Raw genomic sequence first — 25,660 nt, 5'->3', positions numbered from 1 at the left:
GCTGGAATATTGCTGAGTGCGGCGCAAATATAAACTCACTCACTCACTCACTTTGTAGATTTTTCCTAACTAAAGAGACGTTTCAATTTAGCATTGATCACGTTTCATACAACATAAAAAAACGTGTTTTTAACTTGGTACACAAAACAGCTCAGACAACCTCCTGCTGGTCTGAGATACTGGTTTAGATCACGGTGTTCAGTGATATCAATATGTGAGTGAGTATGGTTTTACGCCGCTTTTAGCAATATTCTAGCAATATCACGTCGGGGGACATCGGAAATGGGCTTCACACATTTTACCCATGTGGGGGAATCGAACCCAGGTCTCTCGGCGTGACGAGCGAACACTGATATCAATGTGTGGTTCCAAAACAATGCTTATGAAGAATGTGAGTGGCGGCGCTTCTGGTGGGTAGGATATGTCTTCATGTTCATTGTGGATTTTCAGGGATCCCTTCAAATAATTTTCTCTGGTAGTTTGACCTGTAGAATCTATTTTGGCAGAAAATCAAGACTGGTTTTCTTGTTGACGTTTTACATCAATTATATTCCGGATGGAAACTTTGGTGGACCAATAAGCCAGAGATTGCAAACCTTCAGCACGTGTAAATCGAGTGGAAATAAGTAAACCAAGACTACAGCACGTTTATATCGAGTGTATATTAAGTAAAAGAAGACTTCAGCAAGTGTAGATCGAGTATATATAAGTAAAAGAAGACTTCAGCACGTGTAAATCGAGTTTATATAAGTATACCAAGACTTCAGCACGTTTATATCGAGTGTACATTAAGTAAAAGAAGACTTCAGCACGTGTAAATCGAGTGTACATAAGTAAACCAAGACTTCAGCACGTTAAATCGAGTGTATAAAAGTAAACCAAGACTTCAGCACGTTAAATCGAGTGTATGTAAGTAAACCAAGACTTCAGCAGGTTTATATCGAGTGTATAAAAGTAAACCAAGACTTCAGCATTCTTGAAACATAAACTAACTCTTGAACAATAATAGTTACTTTAATCGTAAATAATTATTGAAAAGAAGCCTGAATTGACTAACTAAACAAGATAAATATTTGACCACTTCGCAAAAGATTTTCCCTGACAGATTTCCTTTATGAATTGGCCATCAGAGTCATTGTACAAAATTACTTCCAAACATTGTGATATTGTCTGGCACGTGGATTATAATCCTAGCAGCGGAAGCTTGCTCAGATGATATAGCCTATTAATATTGGCAATGTTAACACATACTATAAATATTTTACGAATGACAGACATTGCTTTCATCTCTTCAGAAGTTGCGCTCGTGCGATTTTAATGAAGCAATCGGTGTGTCCAATTTAGAACGTAGAAGAATTACAAAGCCAAACAACTTAAGGCGGAGCATAAAATATGTCATTTGACAACCATTCAGCGAACAATAACCAGCCAATCTTGAAAGGGTCTTACCACAATCAAAACGAATACATGAATGACGTTGACAGTAATTGCATCAGAAGATGAAACCCCTTGGAAAGAGGAACAAGGACATTTTGTTTCAGGTCGCGTAAGCTTACTGTGAAGCTAACTCTACAGGAGACCATGGTACATCTCTTAAGTAGATTTATGAAGGTTTTGGAACATCTGGGAACAGACAACAAAGGTACTGTGATTGCTGCACCCTTTTATTCAAGCATTGTCGACTATAACAAGCCACAACTGAACGATTACAAGCACGTTATTCTCCATTTACTACATGATCTGTATTTGTAAAAGAAGACTTCAGAGACACATGTACGTCGGGTTAGTACGTTGGATTCCTCGATCGTCAATTAGATGAGGAGAAATGCTTTGATATCTCACTGATCCCAAATCAATTGTTTTGACTGAAGTGAGATATCTAACCAAATCAAACAGAAGGGTGGCGTCTTTAGAGGTTGACATCAAAAGAGCTGCAATGTTAAACCCATATACTCATGGGTGAGGTTTCTTTAAGTGGTATTTAGAAGCTGGTATGATGAAGAGGAACACTTTCTATGGATAGACAACTCCTTTATTGCAATATATGCGACGTTTCGGTGTAGATCCAAACACCGTTAATAAGGCTAATCAAGAATAGCCCTTCCCCACCCTTTGTCAATCTGGCATCAGTCATATGTGTAATCACAACAAGCCTAATTATGTCAACATACTGTACACCAACCTCTTTCATTGTATAAAATCAAACCCTTTACATTTCTCCTTGTACATAATGTTGTGTATCATTTGCTTGTAAACGGTGTTAGGATCTACTCCGGTACGTCGCATATATTTCAAAAAAGAAGTTGTCTATCCATAAAGAGCGTTCCTCTTCATAGGTGATGTTACACCAAAACGAGTCCATTTATATGCAGATAATAGTAATGAGTCCATTAATATACCGCCAACTCCATACACTATGTGTATGCTCATAGCGCTACAAATATACTACAACATCAATTTTAACTCTGTCAATGTGGACACAAACACAAGGCAGTAGATTTTAGTCCAGGTATGACTGTCGGAAGATATATGTTTTTAGCTGGGACTTGAAAAGCGAAAGTGTTTCGAGTTCTTTGAGTTCAGTTGAGAGTTTGTTCCATAGAACTGCAGCATTGTAACTGAAAGATCTTTGGCCAAACCGTTTCACGTTAGTCATCGGAATGTGGAAGAGATGCTGATCTGCTGGACGAAGGACTCTGGACGGTTTATGCATTTGTGTGAGTTCGACCAGATATGATTGGGCTGATCCATGGTAGCATTGGTATGCCAACACCAATACCTTGAACTGCACACGTGCTTGTTCGGGGAGCCAATGTAAATTGATGAGCACAGGTGTTATGTGCGCTGACTTCTTTGTCCTGGACACAATCCTTGCCGCCATGTTCTGTATCCTCTGATGAGGGACACATTGGGCCAATAGCTTTCATTTGCAAAATAAAAATGGCCTGCATTGAGCAGCGTAAATATAAAACCTCAACGCAAAAGAATAAACACTGAAATATATACAGCATTTATTAAAAACACTGAAAGATGTTATAGGACTTCCCGCAGAGTTCGGTATATCAGGTTGTTGCTATTGCACAGTCTCTTAATGACTGCTTTAATCAAATGTTTCTTATGCGAGGTTTCGGTGATGACATTATGTTCCTTATGCTACTGCGTTAAACATTGTTGACAAGATTTTGTTGAAATGTAAGAGATAGGTTTTGGTCTTAACCTAAGGTTGATGTACTTAACATATCCAATTATACTCTTCAAAAAGGAACCTGAAGTTTCAATTTGGATAGGAAGCATCAGCGTTGACAAACTTTTCAAAGACAGACATCTTATGAACGCACCACAATTTCTCTTTATCACCACCCCTAAACACACCGCATGTGATGCACGTGCACAACGCAGTAGCCCCATACACGTGCGTGGGATGTCATTCTTCATTTTGGCGGATTTCAAGAAGGTCGATAAATCAATGTAAACCATTCATTTTGTTTGCTTCTTTTAGTTTGAAAATGAAAATCGTACACATGCAAATTTCATGTCATACACCGGTCATCTTTCAAAAGCGATTCTCAAAAACATTCATTATTATCATGTCATGACTCCGATACATCACCCAATCTTTTCAATCGTTAATTAAAAATGAAGTTCCCTTACTTTTTTTTAAGAGCAGTTGTAGTGCCATTGTTATTTGCGTTATTGCCATACAACTCACCGATGGATACAAAACGTATGTACACGATAAGGGATGATAAGCCCAGAGCTTGGTTTAAAATATTTATTTGATGAAAAAAAAATTCATGAACTGGATTGGTCAACAAGCTCAAACAATATATATATATATATATATGAAGACCGCTCCAATATACATAGATATATGAAACAATATCATGACAAGAAAAAATATCTAATGAAAATAGATGTTATGACATGTACTCAAAAGATTAAGATCATGATGGTTGTATACATTTATGGCATTTGCAGTCGGGATCAATAGTAGTTTAGCTTTGAGAACTATAGGTTGTAATATATGATTTGCTCAGCTAAAACGTGTAGTTTCAATTATAAATTGATGGACTGATTTTAAGATATCGGATTGAGCTTGAGGGTTCATGAAAGAAGTTCCATATAAGATTGTTTCTAATTAAAAGCCATTGGTATAATAAAATTTATTTGCCCTTATAGAATCAAATCTGGAACATACGAAGAAGTAATGACGTGCATCTTCTGTAGGACAGCCACACAAACAATCTGCTCTCTCTGATATATGTCTGTTGTGTTTGTCAGCGTTGAGATCGCTACATCCTAACCTTAAGCGACAGTGGAGGATTTGACAAACTCTTGAACCTGTATTTGGGTCAAAAGGAATATATTTAGCTCTGGGACTTAAGGCAGATTTGAAATCATTGAGGTCTGAAAGAGATGTAATATTTTGCGGTAAAGCATTCCATAAACTTACAGCGTCCGGTAGAAATGAATTGCCGTATAGAGCAGTACGGCAGGGAATAGTTTGCAAATGTGTTACCTGACGGATAGTGACTGACTTGAGAAGGGAAGGACAAGTTTATTTAGATAGCCGGAGCTTCGTGAACCAGATAATTACGATTACACAGACTAATCAAACGGGGCGATGTGGCATATCATTTTCGTGGGTGGGACAGTGGGTCAATGCGCGGGCAGTGTAATTTGAAAACAATATTTTAATTGAAATTAGTCCCGAAGTACCGCATTCACACTAAAGAGTAAATAAACCCATCCACCAGTTATAATTGCTATCAGAGATCGAATGGAGGCCAATATATACACATGACTTTTTCATAGCATTAATATATTAACATTAACCATAGCAAAGGATCTTAACCAACTTCAATTTAACTCACTCACTGGATAAACTAACCCTCGTGGAAAACATTAAGAGGCAAATCTGAACGCAAAAAGAAAGTCTAACTGTAATTTATTTGGAGAAGGAAACATGGTAAATCTAGACTCATTTTGTAATAACTGTTGATAATTATGGTTGTATGACGTTAACAAATGCAGTACTTTTGAAGCCTATAGTATACAATCCTCTAAAAATCACATAAGAATGAATAACCGAGCACAATGTCAAGATCTGAAGTAACCTCTGCAAACTGTCACAACATCCCTCACCCACCTCCTCATTGACTGTACGTTGAATTTGACGTTGAGGTATTGCATTCTATTCTTGTTGGGGGTTTGTCCAAATAAACCAAGATTCTTGTACTGGAAGATATCTCTGGCGTATTCTGCGACTCGTTTTGTCCCAAGCATGTTCTGAGACCTGGACTCCTGGCGGAAGACGGTAGAACTGACCTAAGTAATCACCAACGACTGGTGCTCAATATGGCCTAGTATTGTCGTTCATGAAGATTTATATTCGGAGGATGGACATCGAAATGTGGTACAGCAACCCTGTGTGGGATCTCAATACTGGACCGTTGTCCATGAATATTTTTTTCTGATCGTCACAAAGTCAAATCTATTCTCATGTGAGAGGCACCCGAACACCATCAACGAAGCCCCGCCAAACGGTACTTGCTCCAAGATATTCCGCTGTGCACAGGCAGGCAGTAATTCTACAGCGCCAAACACGAGCTCGGCTATTAGTTACACACAAAATAAATCATCTTTCGTCCGACCAGTGGACCCTTCCCCATGACACCAAATTCCAGCAACGTCGAACATGACACCAAGTTAGTTGTGTTGCCTTGTGTTCTGTATGACCACAGACATCTGTTTGATCGTCTGGTTCTATGGCGGCCGATTTTAGGTGATTTGGGACCGTTCCGTTGGACAAATAAAACGACGATGACATTACTCTGTTCTTAGCACGCCACCTGAAACGAACGGATGAAGTCTTGGGACTCTGAGAAGAGCTGTATGCTCCCAAGGAGTAGTCACTCTTGGTCGATCTGAATGCTGACGATACTTAACGTTATTAGTTTGCTGGCCAATTGGCTGATAGTCTATGGATGACGACCATCATCTCTTGCAACAGCCCTCAATGACATGCCAGCATTCCCCATAACAATGCCTCGCCAACTTTCAGCAGTTTTTTGCTTTAGGAGACCCCATATTTGCTTATCAACAATTAAAGCAATTGATCCGAGTTATCGAGGTGTAAGAAAGTTTACATAAACTTGCTATTCGCTTAATGATGGTTATGCGTATTGCACGTGATGCTTGCCTTTGATCGTAACGCGTGCACAATCTAAAATAAATGTATGGTGCGCCCGAAGGGTAAAAACAATCACATAAGAAAACAATTATCATATCAATAGAAATGGTAATCGGGATTACAAATCATAAGTGTTGCGATACTTTTCCCCATGTGTATATCAAACTCAACCTCACTTGGAAATTATATGCTTCTCTACGTTACTGTTTACTACAAACATATATAACATACACAATGAAGCTAATAAAGAATCCTTACACTAAATATGCGAGCCTGACCCCTCGATCCCGTAATCGCCTCTTAGAAGTATTGGTCGCTGAAGATCTGTTTATTCGGATCTCCATGGCCTTACTCAAGTGATGACTACATATTCGGTGTATAGAATAGCTGTCTAGGGACTCATAATTGGCGCTCAGTGACAGCAGAGCAGGACAGATTAATGGTAAAAGGTGGATGTTTACTGCAGCCCTTTGGGGGATGTTCTACTCCATCTGAGCAGTAGATTTTGACTAGATGCGGCTCTCAGCAATATTCTGTCTGTCTGTAAATAATAGAGTCTGATTTGCTGAAGATCAGTTCTAACCCAGATCTTCATGGATCTTTGACTAAATGCCCCTGAGGCTCTTCATAGAGTTATCACATCTTTTCATAGATACAGAACAAAATCGCATGAAGTTTAATATACAATTTTTTATTAAACTTAAATTATGTTTGCCAAAGAAATACATTGTTCATTGAACAAGTGTCAATGACAACATTGATCTCACTTTAGGTGCTTCTGCAAAGATGATGCAGAGCAGGGTACATAATGCTAACAAATTCTTATGATTCAAAGTAAATTGAAGAGTTGAAACAACTCTTCATAGAGACATGTTAATAGTATTGGAAAACACATCTGTCCAAAGTCAAATAAGACACTTAAGCAGTCTAGTCTGGTTAGAGTTGCTCCATGAGGACAATATCAAAGTCCAATTACTTGACCATCTGTGCAATGACCTGATGTAATTTTGCATCTGATCAGTTTCAAATAGATATTATCAGTTGAAAATACTGCAGGAGATACCTGAGAAAACTTTAAAGTATCAGAAGAATATAAATCAGAAAGTGTAAGAAAACATGTTACACCACACCATGGTGATCCTAGGCCAACCAATCAGACAAAACGTTCAGAGGCATATATGAGCTCAATCATTTACAAACAAATATGCTTATCTGAGAGTTACATTTGAGACCATTTTAGTAGCAGACATGATGGTCTGGCAGTAGGCTGTGGCATGATAAATATTTTCTGTTTGGATAAAATTTTAAATTTAGTAGAAAGTATAACTGCAGTGATTCTCAGTGTGACCAGTCTACATGTATCATTAATGCAAAGTCCTACTGTACTGATGACTGAAATATCCCCACTTCGATGAGATAAAGGAATCAAATTATTTTGGGTGGAAATGCATTTGACGGAAGACAGAAACTGATGTTTTCATAATTGCATTCCCACATTCTCTACACATGTATATGTTTACATTCAGGAAGCTCTGTTATCAAGAAGCAGTATATACAATTTATAAAAGGGAAATAAATAGAGTGAAGAGAAAGCATCACAGAAAAAGGGAGCACCCTTGTGTATCACATAGAAAAAACATGTCTATGTACAATTAACTTTTTATCTATATAACCATCTTTAGTATCACATAGGTAATCCATAGCAACAATATCTGAAAGTTCATTATGCACAGACAAAAATATTTAAGAGCTGAAAGGCACTTCACAAAATGCAACGAGACGAGGTCAAAGAAACGGAACTTTTGTATTTTATCATAATTACCTTATGATATATATCATAATATTGATCTTCAGTATAACAAAAGTAATCCATACAAACTATATCTCAAGTTAAAACAAGTATAATAAGTCAATTATGCGTAGTGACAAAAATATTTCATTCTTTTTCCAACAGTTCTTCAGTTGATATGGAAGAAAATATATAGTCCATCTCATCTATATTTACCAAGGACAATCGTGCCATTCCGTTTGGAAAAAATCATGCAAAAGAACAGCAATGATCAAATAGTAATACTCAACAAAGAAGGAAAATTCTCCCTCATGAACAGGTCTACCAATTAAAACCTGTCGAGAGCTACCAAATTATAGAGAATGTATGCACATTAAATATAAATAGCCACACAAACTATGCAATGTACCAATAACAACCTGCAAGAGTTCGATGGGAAGTCGAATGCATGCCTGATGTAATGTGTTTGGTTCCATTGGAGGCAGGGAGTGAGTTTAGTTTTACATTCCAGCAATATTCTGATAATATCATAGCAGGGGACTAGAATTACGCTTCACACATTGTACTCATGTGGGGAATCGAACCCAGGTCTTCAGCGTTACGAGTAAACGCTTAAACAACTAGGCTACCTAACCATCATCTTAACTGAAAGTGTCAAAATCTGAGGATAGCCTTGTAAGATGTTACGTCAAGTGACCCTTCAGGAAACATTCTCTACCAATCAAAGTAAAGGTTGCATGGATTTTTCAGCTTCTTTTTCATCACCTAAATTCAGAAATTTCTTTTTGTATAAATGGAAACAAGCAAAACCTTAAATTCCTTTGAGGTATAGATACCACATTACTAGGAACAATGGCACATACACAACACCCACCAAAAAGCCTTGCTTATTTCCATTTGGAATATGACATTCAGGTCCATTTTCCTTGTACATTACCATTTCCCCCTGATCAACCTCCTAAGGAGGTTCCAAACATCTTGAAGAGAGTTATCATATGGATATAAATGATCCAATCTTAAAGAGACTATAAGTTATCCTAATAGCTAAATTTCACATGATACAAAGAATTATGGATTGTCCAAGGAAGGAATATTGTGTACTAACCCATGAACATCTGGCACTGTGGATCATCAGCATAAGTTCAAGAAGGGTAAATAATAAAGGTGTTTTCAGGTGTTTAACATCTCTTTTAGTTCATATCCTGTACACAATGTTTGCAAATGTTACTATTTTGTCCACTTGAGATGTATTGCCTCTACATATCTAACAATATCATGTGAAATAATGTCCGATACGACAGAGGATTCATCATCAATAGTCTCATTTAGAAACCTATAACTTCACCCACTGGTTGTTGAGATATCTTATAATCGTATCACAACCTCTGATGAAACGTATTCCGGGGTTAACTATACTCAATGATGAGTTCAGCTGCTGTAGGTTTCATATTTTTCATAATATGCTGAATCTCCACTGGAATAGTTCTTAATAAAAAACAAATAACAATTTTCTTTTCTTAGTAAGCAATAACAAACAAGTATCTCTATTAAATAACCTGTCAATCCTGAATAAACTTTGAAAATATCCCCTGATCCTTGGATTTGAACTCATGTATTCCACTTCCTTTCAACTCACTAACTAACATGACAAATGTTAGGCATCAATATTAAAGAGAGATACAGAGCATTCAGTGATTTGTCATCTCATGTGAGTGAGTGAGTGACTGAGTGAGTTATTATTTAACGTCACATTGGCAATATTTCAGCCATATCGTGACGAAAACACTTGACATTGAAATAGAATATACAGAGATTATATAGAGATTATAAAACCTGCCGACAAAGGACAGTAAAGCAACTAGAGTATCACAGATATACATGTGAAACTAGTAATGGAATCTAAAACATTTTAACTATAGGGGACAACACAATATAAAAATGGGCTATAGATCGCCAACAACTGAAGGTAGATCACCATATGATAGCCATGGGGACTTACATTACTTTTGCTACCTGCATGGATCCTAGCTGGATTTACACCATCCCTTCAGCCCCGCTGGCGATTGTAGGACAATTTAGCCAACAGTTAAAATAACAAAAATACTACGTTTAAAATGTGACAATTTATATTTTACTGTGAAAGTTTTGGGACTTACGTACCCTCTAAGGAGGACAATAATTTGACGGTACTTTAACCCCCTTTGAGGGTATCATCTCATGTGAAACATTGAATGAGATACATCAAACCCTAAAGCCAAGCAATCTCACATCCAGTTAAATCTGAATGTAAAACACAAAATAACTAAAAAAAGCATCAAACTAAATATACACATATAAATTGAACTGTCATATTATGCAGAGATTATTTAGCATGTGGTGTACTAAGGAGGACCTGTATAATAATGAGAATATCTATAACGCAGTGGTGTGTGGTCCTGTGCATAGAGCTCAGGTCACAAATCAGTTGAAGTTAAGCAACATTGGGCTCAGATAGTACTTGAAATACACAATGCGGTCTAGGCGTCTGACTTTGTCTGCTGGCGATTAGGTGCCTGTCTCTGAGGGTGTGGGTTCGAATCCAGGATGGGACTCAACCCAAAAAGTACTAGATTCTGTACTTTACTGAGAAAGTGTAATCCCAAATCTAACATATCTTACATAGGATAGTACTTGGATGGGTGACTGTGTTTGGTAGCTTGACTCCTGAGAGTTTCTAGGACTTCAGTATTGTCCCCACAATGAAGCACATGTGGTACATGTGGTCTCACCTTAGGCAAGTGAGTTTGTTCCAAATTGCCTCTGTTCACCAGCAGAAAATGGGTACCCGGTGAAATAAGTCGTGAGACTATTAACCTTCAAGCACCTAACAGCCAGTTTGGGTTATCAGGGGTAATAATGATTGGTTTGTGTGCCTTGAGCAGGATATCTAGCCTGGAAAAGGTGTGTTATAGATATTCTCATTATTATTATTATTAGGTTACCTAGTAGGGGTGGGTATTGCAGAGAATTTTCAAATTGCGATATATTGCGATGCGGAAGCATATATTGCGATATGTATTGCAATATATTGCAAGGATTATTTTTAAACAAAAACTACTTATAATCGAGTTAATGCTTGATTATATAGCAAAAACACAACAAAATCACTATGATTGATTAACCTTTGATAAAAACTTTTAATCATGACAAAATAAAAATGTAAGTAGCACTTGGCACTAATGAAACAGGGAAAAGAACAATTCAAAAAACGGAAATATCCGAAGATTTCCGAGTGTTACGAAGTTTTCCGAATGCATGTCTAAATACCGGTTTTCGATCAGCGTATGACAATACGTATCGTTTTCATGTCTGAACCGGTAAATACCAGTAAACCGGTTATATTACGCAGCCCTATTACCTAGCACATGGTCTACTGAGGAGGACCTGTATCAGTCTTTCTCATGTATAATATTTTCCACAATGTGGCGCCATGCTACACACATCTGAGATGTGATCTGATGACAGCAATATATAACAGCTGTAAATCAAATCATTCATCTATTCTTTGGTAGAAGTCACAATAAAGCCAAGGTAGAGTTCAAACTTCTGGAGTTTCAACATAACATTACATATTTTAGCCTTAAAGCCTCACCTCTCTGAAGGAATACGTTCAAGAAGATGTTGGTCGAGAACCAACAGCAGCATCTTTGGCAATCATCAAATCCATATTGACCGAAGTCTAATAAATTCAAATGGCCCTGGAATCCATATATGTACCTAGCAATAAGGCTATCCTATGTCACTAACAAATGGCTGTTAGCAGTGGCGGGAACAGCAACAAAATGTATCTGAGTGGGGCAACATTCTCCATTTTTCCAAAACAGCTCAGTTTTGCTTCTCTGGTACAGTGATAAATTCTAAAACTGTACATGGAATCGGATGAGAATGTTTTCTATTCTCAAGACCATGAAGGTGGAAGTGTATTGTTGTACATGGAATCGGATGAGAATTGTTTCTCTTCTTAAAGACCATGAAGGTGGAAGTATATTGACATACATGCAGTGTTTACACATTAAGACTGGTACAGGCATACAGTATGGGTCAGAAACTAGCAAGTCGGCAATTAATGCAAGAAAAATAATCTATTGATTTGTCAGGTTCAGAAATTCACTTGTCTAGCCTCTAAGTCTCATGACATCTAATACACATGACATCTAATTGCAGTTATTACCAATCATTAAAAGAAAACATGTTGACATGGTTAAAGTAATAAATACAACTTTCAACAAAAGTAATCTGTGCTGAAAACATGAAGAATGTTCGAGTTTACCAGTCTGGTAAAACTTAGTGTTAATGAATGGGCAAAAGCTTACTTGTAAAGGTGACACCTTGTTTTTGTAATCTTTACATGATGTCATAGTGGAATATTCACCAAATCCAAAGTCAAATCATTTTGCTGCGACAAGTCAGTTAAATAAGCAGAAGTTTCTGACTTTTAAAAAATTAGCTAACTTGCTGTAATAAAATTCTTAATGTCACAAGATCCTTTTTTTTCTCACTCATGAATTTGAAATAAATATAAAAAATCAACATCATGAATTCGTTCAGATCTACATTAATAATCAGAACCTTGTTTAAGTAAGTCGTTCATAGTGGAGTTTGTTATGCTGTAAGAGATTCTCATTGTGTACAAGCTTGTGTGTGACATCATGAATATTTGGTTATCAACTCTTGTATTCTGCAAAATGCTGAAGCAAAACATGTCAGTTTCATTAACCTTGTGTATCTTAGCTTGACATGAAGGCTTAAACAATACTCAAACTTACTATTTCACAAATTTGGTATCCAAGTCATAAAGAACTTTATGATTGAGATAAACAAAACATTCTGAAAGAAAAAATCGAATCAAAACTTCACCAATCATGCGAACTAAACGTTTTCAACCAATCATCCAAACTTAATGTTTTCAACCAACTGAATTGCAGCAAACACTAATATTCAATTAAAATGTTGCATCTATCTTGAAAATTCTTTTAACTGATGTATATAATACATACAATATCTGATAGTGGATTTCTGTCATTTCAAATCATGACTTAAAAGCAATTAAATATTTGATGATATTACTAACCCTAACTTAATGCTTTGAAAAATAACTAAAAGCCATTTCAGTCTAACTGTAGAATAATCAAGCTATATCATATCTCTTCAACCAAGTTTCACATGCTGTAAAACATTTTGATCACTTGCCTCCCTTATATGTATCCTTCAACTGATATGTTTGAACAGGAATGAGATCAGTTGCCTCCCTTATATGTATCCTTCAACTGATATGTTTGAACAGGAATGAGATCAGTTACCTCCCTTGGATTGAGCAATTGATGAAATTTCTGCCTACAGAAGTGTTAAGTAGAAACTAAACATCCTTGTTTCCCAGGATTTGAGCAGTTTCCACAAACTGGATCACAAGGTCAATTGATACTTGATACCATCTTGGTCCGTAAGATTAAAAATTATCACCATGACAACAGATGGCATCTTGCTTAAATATACTCAAAATAAAATTCGCTAGACTGTGCTAACCTAGGCAGGGTTAAGAATGAGCAAATTCTCCTCTTAAGTACTTAACTTCTCAAAATCAGGTTAATTAACTGGTTTTTGATTAACTGATTTAGCCTTAATTTATAAGTAGAATTATAAAAACATGAAAGTATTCTGCAAAGGTTTAACATTCAACTGGCCCAAATGACATTTTTAGTAGCATCTTTGAGTCAGTGAGCCGATTTGGTTTTAGTTCAATGCATGCCAGTGTTCGCTACAGGGAGCCCACGACAGAAGGTGCGGTTCTGACAAAACCATGAATATTAAATATGAAGCCTAACCATAGGCTTCTTGCAGTTCATAGCGAACTGCCAAGCACAAGACGTGAAGACCTATTGCCATCCTATACTTGTTTAGCAAACTGCATTTCCATATTCTTATTTAAGAGGATGCAGAATTAAAACTTCAAATGTCTGCTTACCACAAAACATTCACGAACGGGATTTGCTTGTAAACTGTTCCTTATTCAATTTGTACCTGAACATTCTGTGGGCTGCTGAATATATAGTTAACTCTAACATTGGGATATGTTGGTGATTGTCAAACATACATCCAAACAGTAATAAAATTCTAAAACATGATTACAACAAGGATTTCACTGGACCTCTGGGTGAATGAGTGTAATGTTCCATAAAAGATATTAACAATACTGTCTAACAGTCATAACAAGAATAAAATCCAGTATCAAAATATGATATGAAATCACTTAACTCAAATGTGATATGGCACCAGTGGGAAGTTATTTAGAGTGTATCAAATACACGTTAAAAAAAAGACGAGGAATCAAACGCTCTCAATAGAGTGGTTGATTTGCGGCCTTCAAGAATCGTTGTTATTCAGAAACACCTACCCTTTACACTTTGAGTGTTGTGATAAAAATATACATAAATATATACCAAAGACATATTAAAGATGATGTTTTTTCTATTTATACATGTAGTTTTTCAAAACAAAAATAAAAAATGAAATATCTCAAAGTGATCACTCACCATCAAATGGCAAGCATCCTGGCTACAAGGCACATAGAAATCTCAAGATCATTATTGCTATTTTCATTATTTTGAGGTCTCATTTCACAAAGTATCTATGCTTTGCAATACCTGACGATACAATACTTAATAAACAGGGGTGAAAAGGTACACTCTTACCACAGTACAGTACGTATAGTGGCACTAGGCCTTTGGTTCGGTTCAGTTCGGTATATGAGACATGATCGTAATGCAGAAAATTGACAAGAGCTAAACCTTACATTGTTTAAAAAACATGGAAAAAAATAACCATATTCTGTTACTTTGAATGAACAAAACTGTCATTTTATGATTAGATAGAAATGACGGTAGAAAAACTGAAAATACCCAAAAATTTGGATTGCAATACTGTATACTGACCCGAAGGCAAAATACCGGGGTGCTACTAATAACGCAGTATACCATTTCACCCCTATTAAACACACACACCCCCCAATGATGTCTTGATGTTTTATTGACTGTTTCACACCATTATGCAAGTAGGGCAGATAACTCCCCAGACTAATCTTACTTTACTTCATTTATATAATCAATATTGCTATACGACCCAAAACTTGTCAAAATATGATTTTAAGTTGTGTGCTCCTTAACAAATGCTGAGAAGGATATGTCGAATAAAATGATAATAACATGATGCATAAAATGAACCAACCAATCATGCAAGCTAACCAAAACTTTTAAAAGAAAAAGTAAAATTCTCATGATCCATAGGACAGGTTACTGGAGGAATGTCCCAAGATGCTGTTGGTTACTGCAACAAAGGCAGCAACTATCAGTTGTTGACATCACTCTCCTCATCCATTTCCTCTCCAGGCTGGCCCTCTTGGAGTGCCATTTGGATAGCAGCCCAAGGCTGGAGAGAGTGGGGGTGATCCTGCAGATCGCCTACTGGGCCTGACTGAAGGTGCTGCTCAGGGTGCTGGGTGGGTTCCTGGTTGTCACCCTTTACCAATGTCTGCAAGTTGTCGACAGGCTGTACTCTCCCTTGTTCTGCATCTACAGGCAAAAACAATGGAAACATGTTAATTTAGGACATAAACATGAGTTGCCCCATGTCCAGGTGTTATTGAAAATTTGAAGAACAGGAATTCATTTTTAACCAACGGCCCAACAACATTAGCTGGAGGTTTCAAATGAAATATTGCCCTGCCTCAAAATACTCAATAACACCCGGAAATTGGCCAACACATGGTGTTTATCGACATTGTTAACACAAAAGTAAACCAAAATGTCCACACGCGTTTTACTGTCTGCACTCATTGACATCAAATATGGGTACAGCAGTGAAGTGTCATTATTTGTACATATTAACACGCAGTGAATAGTCTTGCAATTTCAGAGAATCGAATACCATTTGATCATGTTTTTCAACCAATCAGATTAAAAGAACGCAGTAACTTTTGGTTTACATTTGGGATTACACTTTCTATGTAAAATACAGACTTCAGTACTTTGAGGGGTTGAATCCCGTCTAGGTCGGTTGAGTACCATGCAGGATTAGAAGCCACACTTACAGAGTGAAGCACCTAATCACCAGCAAAAGCCAGCGATCCAACCCACTCAGCTGCTTTGGCTTCCACAAGAATGGACGTCTGACAACTGGAAACCATAGTGGCTGAGTGGTTGGGTTGCAAACGTTTTGGTTTGGTATATCATCATGGTTTATATGATGGTAAAACATGCTATAAGTGATGACAATAAAACATAAACAGTTAATAAGATTATTCATTATGATGATGATAAAATACATATTATGGTAACAATTAAAGTCAAAGTGAGGGAGTATAGTTTTATGCCGCTCTTAGCAATATTCCAGCAAGATCACAGCAGGGGACACCAGAAATGGGCTTCACACATTGTACCCATGTGGGGAATCAAACCCGAGTCTTCGGCGTGACAAGCAAACACTTTAACCACAAAGCTACCCCCACCGCCCTGAAAGACAAAGATATAACACAAACACACACAGACATACTCAAACACACATGCAGTCCTACCAAATGTGAATTTTGTGGGTAAAATTGTTGTTAAAGCGTTTCAAATGTCACACTGAAGAACCAGATTCAATTCTAAACACATGGCCACAATGAGTGGTTAAAGCTGCTGCCTATTCCTGCTGTCACATGGGTACAGTGATATTGCTCGTGAATTATATTACAGCAGGAGAAATACTCAGTCAGGAAATAACTCTGTGAGGAATGCACCAACCAGAATATCTTAGAATCCAGACTAATTACTTCCCTTTGCCAGCAACCTGAGGTAAATAGTGACTGCTGTTTTTCATAAAGTTCTTACATCCTTAAATTAGGAAATATTTTAACATTGCCTCCAACATGTTTGATGCTGTTGTGTAAGACTAAGCTTAATTAATCCTTCTAAGTGTTTCTGCCTTCAGTGATGTATTAATTATCTCAACAAGAACGATTACATTAGCTGTAATAATGACAATTTGAATTGGGACATTCTAAATTTGTAATGACTTGGAACCAAATATTGGTCTCTGACCAAATCTTGACAGATCCATGTCAACATCTTTTAGTATCTGGAACATACAGCACTGCATCGAAACAAACTTCCGGGTCAACAAGTTCTGATAAATACTGAACAATTACAGTCCATATTGATGTGAACTTTAGCATTATCAGTTGCAAACTTGATTAGCCCGCTTTAATCACCCGGACGCCATGTTCACACCTTGTCGAGTTGGTACCACGGTGATTGATTTAATTAGGGTCAAGCAGTCTTCACTCAATACCACGCCGAGCACACCCGTCTCACGTAGGAGAGACAATAGGCCATTTCGTTTACATATGATTTGGTCTTTAAAGTATCATCTCAAGTTACCTGTGCCTGTTTGATAGCCTGATGTTGATGCAGCTTGTCTAGGAACCATTTCCTGGAATACAATAATAGAAAAATATGGATCATTTAAGTTTATGTTAAGACTTGGTAACTACATATAACTTCAATGAAACTTTGACAAGGTTCAGAAATATAGACGGAAATAGTGAATTTTGCTGTTGCATTCCATCCCAGTGAAAATTTTGAACAGTTTTGAGATAATGACACAATGATATTATATTACACTGGAAAACTATGATTTTGTATGTTTGTTATTAAACATCACACTTAATATTCCAGCGTGTTGGCAGCAGTCTGGAACCGACAATCCAGTGGTCAACATCATGAGCATCGATCTACACCATTGACATACGGTGAAATGTGTCAACCAAGTCAGCAAGCCTGACATCCCATTAATCAGCTCTTACGAGAGGCGGGTTGTTGAAGATCGATTCTAACCCAGATCTTCACGGGTGGAATGTTGCCCTAAAATTAAATGATGTTACCCTGGAATAATATGGTGTAACATTGGAGTCATATGATGTTACACTGAAATGATATGATATTAACATGGAATGGAAACATAACATATGATGTTTTTAAAGAAATAGATGGCGTTACGGTGGAATTATGTCATGATACACTGGAAAACATCATGCTTCAGTAATAGCTAACACTAATGTGGTATCAATTCCACCAAGGTGATTGATCCAGTAACTTTGCAATATTGTGATTGAGTAAAAAAGAGATACACATGAATACAAGTATTGCCCAAAGTGAAAAGTTTGGCAGATTTCCATAATCTAAATTGGTATTGCTTCTTTTAACAAGGTTCAACATTTCAGTCTGTAGCAGATACTTCTGTTCATAACGTAATGTAAGTAGATCATAACGTAAGTATTAAATTTCCACTATTAAAGGGTTGATGAGGGAAGGATTTTCCTGCTTCATGGTCTTAGGTGGGCTGAGCACGTTAGTGCTTTTGGCCTGCATCTTGTGGGCTGCAATGATAATACTCATGCAATATTCAATATGATGGCAGGACGGCTCTTCAGCCGGAATCTGCTTTACCCTTCTGCTTCTCAGCAGATAGGAATCTTTTGGCTTTGCTCATTATTGTCTGCTTTTCAGCAGAAATGTGATTGTTCTATCATTTGCTGCCAGCAACATTGTGTGCCCATTGCTGCTGGCAGCTATAGTTGCCCATTCTAACATACTCATTATTTATTAGGGCAGCCCACAGATCAACCTCACCTCTGACCTTGAACCCAATATTTTCTTGTCCTTATTTCAATGAGTTCCTTCTAAGGGCATATATCTTCTTTCTGAAGGATGTGTTTCAATAATACAGCATAGTCATGTTTGTGTAATATGGGTTCATCTATATACAAAAAGTCATACTCACAGTTACATTCTGCTCTCCACCTCTTTGAGAAACAGTTGATTCAACTGCAGGTGGATTCACACTAACTAACGACATCTGCTCGATATGACACTCTTCATCCACTACCTCCTGTCCTTCAGACACAACACTGCATATAGACTTTCTACATGTCTGGTCCCGTTCACCGCTGTCATCTCCTAGTGGTAATGATGCAGGTCCGATGGCATACAGCTCATCATTCACCCCTGAATGGAGAACATTCTCATGTAGAGATGATTCAACAGGTATGTCCAATAGGTTTCCATGTCCAAGGCTCACCTCCCCGAGATTAAGCATACCCACATCGTAGCTGCCCAGTTGTGACTCTGACAGGTCACTGTGTCCAAAGTCATCATCATCAGCAGCAGCTGCAGCACCACCACCTGCATTAGGATCATCACTGTAATGGTGTGGCCTGTAATTCCTGAAGTGAATTGCGTTGTTTGGAGCCCTTATTGAATGATAGCCACTGTTGGCTGTCTGTGAGGGTGGCAAGCGAATAGAGTAGAATAACCCAGGAGGTGAGTTGTGCGGTTGTGTTTCGCCTGTAAGGTTGAAGTAGGTTTCTTGATCAACAAGAGATCTGAAATGATCATCCGTTGGTCGGGTATCTCCTGGAAATAATACACAGACTTCATAAGTGTTGGGTAAATAGATAGATTTTAGGCTTTGTCAGCAAAATTGGATATGGATTAAATATTACGAGAATGGGATGATACAATCAGTATCACAAGCTAGATAAGTTTCAGCTTTCTGGGGAAGTGATGAAGCAGCAGGTTAAAGATTGTGGAGACTGGTTTGACACACCTTTCATCAGTCTCTTGTAACCATGGTAACTACGGTAACTAAAATATGTGTGTGTCTCAGTTACAACTGCTCAACTAATGTACTTGAAACAAACCAGAAACAATTATGATTTAGGCTGGGCATTACCAAAACATTTGTATTACAATCTACAGTAAACTATGGTCATCATGAAATAGGCACCATATAGTTTAGTCTGTTATAACTGTGGTTCGATTTACACTTGGCTTGGACCAAGGAAGTAATGTGTTCTATTTATCAGTTAATTAGATGTGTGTTTGTTGTAAACACAGGTTAATGTACTGAGATACAAGTACAGTAAACTACCGTTATGATGAATGAACTCAAAGGGCTCACTATTTTACTTCCTTATAACTGTAGATCGTAACAAGCATTCAGACTAAAATAGGCTGCAAGTGTTTGGGACAAAAAACTACAGTTCTTTATATCCATCAGTTCGTTATAAATATGTTTGTTGTAACACACAGAGGTACAGACAAGCTGCGTATCTGCATAAATTACGCAAATATTTATGTGAAAACTCACTTCCTATTAAGTCTATTCTGTACAAGTACGCTTAAATTTTTGTAAATATTCAGTAAATTTGATCTTACATGCGTACACATACAAATGTCAAAAGCTTGGGTACCGGTGGATAGATAAAATAACAAGAATATTGAGAGGTTCTATTTCACCACATGAACTTGGAAACTTGCAGTCTTTCTTATCGTTTCTCATCTTACAGATCAAATACAAATAATAATCATATTAACCAACATATATCTAAATATATTTTTACAATTAACAGAAAATGGCAAAATACCGATTTGATTTTGAGTGAGGTGGGTACAATTTATTTGGTTACTCAAAGGAAAATTTGAGATTAACACAAGCGAGTACATAACGCAATGACCCAAAAGGATATCTGTAGCCCTGAACACAGGTTACTGTATTGAGATACAGGTACAGTGAAGTACGGTAATGATGATTCGGTTATTGATGAACTCGGAGCAGACACTATTTTACTTCCTTATATCTGTAGTTCATTACAAGCATTCAGACTTAAATATGGAGCAAGAGATTGGGACTAATTTTTGTGTGTTTTAACTGTGGTACTTCAAGAAAACAGTTTGATATATCTGTCAGTTCGTTATAAGTGTGTTCGTTGTCAACATAGTTTACTGTAACAGTATTGTACTGTTAATGTTGGGAGCTAAAGCGTTTGAAACAGGGGTGGAAATAAGTCCAGGTGTTTTTTCTGTCAGGCAAGCAAATTTGTATGTCATGCTGTACCAGTGTCCAGTTGACTTTCTAATGCTTATTTAAAACATCAGCAAGAAAATCGGCCGGTATAGTGGAAAAATTATCAGGGCAAGTGATTTTAAATGTGCCACTGTACCGGAGTACACTTGCAATTTTAAAGTTATTTCCACCCCTGTGACAATGACTGCCACTGATTGTCCAAGCAGAACCCATTGCTGCCATTTTGTGGTCATAGATTCAAGGGACATAACATATGAGAAAACTTAATTCTGACTTTTACAATGTTTCAACAATCATTTTAGACAGGAAACATTACTTTAAGTGAATTTTACTCATTATATTTTTTGTCCACTATTCTGAAACACAGAAAACATGTTGCAATAAGAATTATTTGAAAAGTGTATTGTGGTTTCCCCTTATAAAAATAATACACTGTGGTCTCAATTTTGATAAGCTAGTCTTATTGATTGTGACTTGATGGTGTTAATATAAGTTGCATCAGGCTGTAAATAATCAAGTCTGGACCAGACAGACCGTTGATTGCAGGGCTCGATTTAAGAGATGTTAACCTACTTGCACCAGGTGCAACCTAAGACAAAAAACTACTTGCATCAGCCAAATTCAAATTGCACTGCTTTTATTGCAATATGTAATGAAAGAAATATGCTATTGAATTATTTAGATGTTTTCAATCTCATCATAATGCAACTAATCCCTGTTTTTTTTCCATTCCTCATTAAATTTGTAAGTCTTAATTTGTTTAGTATTGCATGTGACTGGATTTACGTTTGTCTCTAATTTACGTTTCAATTTATCATCTGTAGTTTTATATCGAAATGCCACACACATCGGCAATGTCAATGGAATCACTCTTGTTCATATTGGCATGTTTCTCAGTTTCCGAGTTTTGTCAGCTTATAACTTCACTTGATTTCTTCAGGAAAAATATTGTACTGTACCTCTGTATGATGTTAGATTTATCGATTTATTTCTCAAAATTTGGTGCAAGTTAGATTAATACCTAGGTTGCACTTTGTAATATTGGATGCACCAGTGCAAGTATCAAAGCACTAAATTGAGCCCTGGATTGATATAATGAGCAGCATCCTGTCCTCCTGGACATCCTAATTTTTATCTCGGTCATCCAATTCATCTCATCACTTCTTGCAATAATCACATGCCACTAGCATATTCTTACAGAGAATCAAGTTAGACAAGCACTGCTACTAAAACAAAAACCAGTCAGCAAACTGTCTAGTCCTTTCAGACATCTTGTCAAGAGTGTTCTTAGGAAGACATACCAGACTCTTGTGTTGGAAAATGAAGGCTGTCTTCCCCTAGCCCTGCCTCGTCATCATTGTGATTGCTTCCATCACTCATCCCGCTGCAAGAACAGATCACCATGTGTGGCTGCTAGTACTAATACAGACTTGGTTTTATAATGCTAGCATGCCAGATACCACGAGTCAGTGAGTATGGTTTTATGCTGCTTTTAGCAATATTCCAACAATATCACAACATGAACACCAGACATGGGCATCACACATTGTACCCATGTGGGGAATCAAACCCGGGTGTTCGACGTGACGAGCTGATGCTTTAACCACTAGGCTACCCCACTGCTCCACCAGATACAATGCCTCAGGTTAACATGGGTGCCCTACTCAGCAACTGACATACTGGCTGACAACTGGTAGATGTAAGACTTTCATATCGTGGGTTAGATCACTGACATTACGTACCACTTTGATGATTTGTGCCTGACTCTGAGTGTGGGTTCGAATCCCGGATGGGACTCAACCAAACACATTTACTAGAATCTGTACATTTCTGAGAAAGCGTAATCCCAAATATTAAATACATTACATCTGACCACTTTCAAAATGCAGTGTGTATTCATTGTGTTTACATTTGTTCAAATGTTGTTGTTCAAATTTGTTGTTCACAAACTGAACCCATGGTGGGAATCGAACCCGGGTCTTCTGGATGACGAGTAAATGCTTTAACCACAAGGGTACCCCACTGTCCTTTAGGTGATATAATTTTATACATATTATGCATGACAACTACGAGATTGTCCAGAAAGAGGCACAGGATTTACACCATTCATAGAGAGTTGATAAATCTGACATCTATTACAGAATGAATATATACAATTTTCACAATATTAACATTGAAAGTTTCATAAACATAAATGCAATTGTATTTAACATGCTTAACAAGGATAATGAATACTGGTTTGCATATTTTTTATCCGGTTTGGAATTCTTCTTAAAGTGTGATCAGTATGGAAGTAATCAAAACAGGCCTACCTTTAGTTACGTGGGCTGAGTGACGGGCAGATCATGAGTGGTCAGGCGGAGGATGAAGATGTCCCGATGGAAGGACGTCGCTACATGATTATGTGCAGGGGGTTGATGTGGTAGAACTGATCTTGAACACATGAAGCGAAAACTTCTTCAATCCTGAAACAAATATTGCATGCAAATTCTACTGTTCTGTCATTAAGATTAAAAACACTAATTTTGAAAACAACCAAGAAATCACCATGGGAGACGAGGGCGTATTGTTTTGATACAGTGTTTCAGCAAAACTGTTGAGTACATTTAGCAAACAAGTGATTCAACATTTGATGAGGGAACTAATATCTGAAAAAGACAAACTAGTTGAAATGAGGCCAATTGTTGTTATGCATTTAATCATAAAATACTATATCTATCATGAGTATCTCCAAATATAAAATTGATAAATTAGCATAATGACACAACTCTCTTTACCAGAACTACTTTGTGTCTACCTCAATTTACTTGTTTGTTGTTTAATTACGGAGTTGTTTAATATGACACTCAACAGTATTCCAGCTAGTTGACAGTTTCCTGCAAATAATTCAGTCTGGATCAGACAATCCAGTGATTAACATAGCAAGCACTGATCTGTGCAGTTGGGATATGGTGACATGTGTCAACCAAGTCAGCGAGTATATTCACCCAATCCTGTTAGTTCCCACGACAGGGATTACTTCTTTAATGAAGACACTAGTTCACTAGAAAGACACTGGTGCCATTAAAATGCTTCATTACTGGACACACAGACCCTCTTCACAGTATAGAAACATGTTGACCTTCTTCATTGTATCAGATCACATCGATCTACTGCAGGAATTACTTCGAGGCAGGTCAGGGAAATGGACAATCAGAGCTACAGATAACCTTTTGGGTCATTGAGTTATGTACTCGCTTGTCTTCATCTCAATTGGGTATCCTAATTTTCCTTTGAGTAACCAAATAAATTGTACTCACCTCACTCAAACTCAATTGGGTATTTAGACATTTTCGATTAATTTTTAAAATATAATCAAGTTTAAATGTTAGTTTTTGTTATTTATATTTGATCTGTAATATGAGAAACAATAAGAAAGACTGCAAGTTGTCAAGTTCAGGTGCTGAAATAGAACCTCTCAATACACCTCAGTTATCTTATCTATCAACCGGTACACAAGCTACGATTTGACATATTTGTGTGTACGCATGTAAGATCACATTTATTGAGTATTTACAAAAATTCAAGCGTACTTGTACACAATAGACTTATAGGAATTGAGTTTTCACATAAATATTTGAGTAATTTACACAGATACGCATCTTATCTGTACCTCTGGGACAATGTAATGGGGTAGGGGGCACTGCAAAAAGAATAGTTGAATTGTCTGTCAAGCAAGGCAAAACTAGAACAGGGATTCTAAAGACTTCTATGCATGGGGACAAAAGTTTTACTTGAGTGCAAAGTACATGTTTGTAACCTCTGAAGAAGCATGGAATGAAATCACACAGATGAACAAGAAGATGTTTCCGTTTAAAGGAACCATGCAGTTATAATGCAATAGTCACTGTTTGGGCAGGAGTCATCAAAACCATTTCATGCTACTTTAATCTTTGTCTGTCTCAAGATTACCACAGTGATTGGATAAAAGGATGATCTGCTGAAAACTTGATCTGCTGAAAATCTGACCTGCTGAAAACATGACCTGCTGAAAACATGATCTGCTGAAAACCTGACCTGCTGAAAACATGATCTGCTGAAAACCTGACCTGCTGAAAACATGATCTGCTGAAAACATGACCTGCTGAAACATGACCTGCTGAAAACATGACCTGCTGAAAACATGATCTGCTGAAAACCTGACCTCCTGCTGAAAACCTGATCTGCTGAAAACCTGACCTGCTGAAACATGACCTGCTGAAAACCTGACCTGCTGAAAACATGATCTGCTGAAACATGACCTGCTGAAAACATGACCTGCTGAAAACCTGACCTGCTGAAAACATGATCTGCTGAAAACCTGACCTCCTGCTGAAAACCTGACCTGCTGAAAACTTGATCTGCTGAAAACATGACCTGCTGAAAACATGATCTGCTGAAACATGACCTGCTGAAAACATGACCTGCTGAAAACATGATCTGCTGAAACATGACCTGCTGAAAACCTGACCTGCTGAAAACAACCTGATCTGCTGAAAACCTCACCTGCTGAAAACATGATCTGCTGAAAAAAATGAAGCTGTCATTCCAATCCCTAATGAAACTTGTCATGACATCACAGAAAGTGATGTTGAAGCAAACAGTGGTATGACAAGAACAACCAACAAGGGAAGCTTAAAGGAGGCGTGAGAGTGCAGGGGCGGAATCAGCTTCTTGAGAAGGGGGGTGGGGTGCACACTCTTGAGAAAGTGGGGGTGCAC

General features: G+C 37.4%; 1 protein-coding gene across 1 annotated transcript; it reads right to left on the bottom strand.

Annotated features, from left to right (window-relative positions):
- Nucleotides 1-18,331: 18,331 nt before the first annotated feature.
- On the bottom strand, nt 18,332-23,355 carry LOC124257385. The gene is made up of 4 exons (XM_046691432.1): nt 23,234-23,355; nt 22,223-22,305; nt 18,833-19,468; nt 18,332-18,432 (listed from the first exon to the last, which is right to left on the bottom strand). The coding sequence occupies exons 2-4, from the start codon at nt 22,299-22,301 to the stop codon at nt 18,332-18,334; spliced, it is 816 nt and encodes a 271-aa protein (XP_046547388.1). The 5' UTR covers nt 22,302-22,305; nt 23,234-23,355.
- Nucleotides 23,356-25,660: the final 2,305 nt, after the last annotated feature.

The sequence above is a fragment of the Haliotis rubra genome, unplaced genomic scaffold (genome assembly GCF_003918875.1).
Source record: "Haliotis rubra isolate DU_JTF1 unplaced genomic scaffold, ASM391887v1 Scf66, whole genome shotgun sequence".
In the NCBI taxonomy this organism is placed as follows: Eukaryota; Metazoa; Mollusca; class Gastropoda; order Lepetellida; family Haliotidae; genus Haliotis; species Haliotis rubra.
Note: the sequence above shows the minus strand (reverse complement) of the source record. Positions and strands in the feature narration are given on the sequence as shown.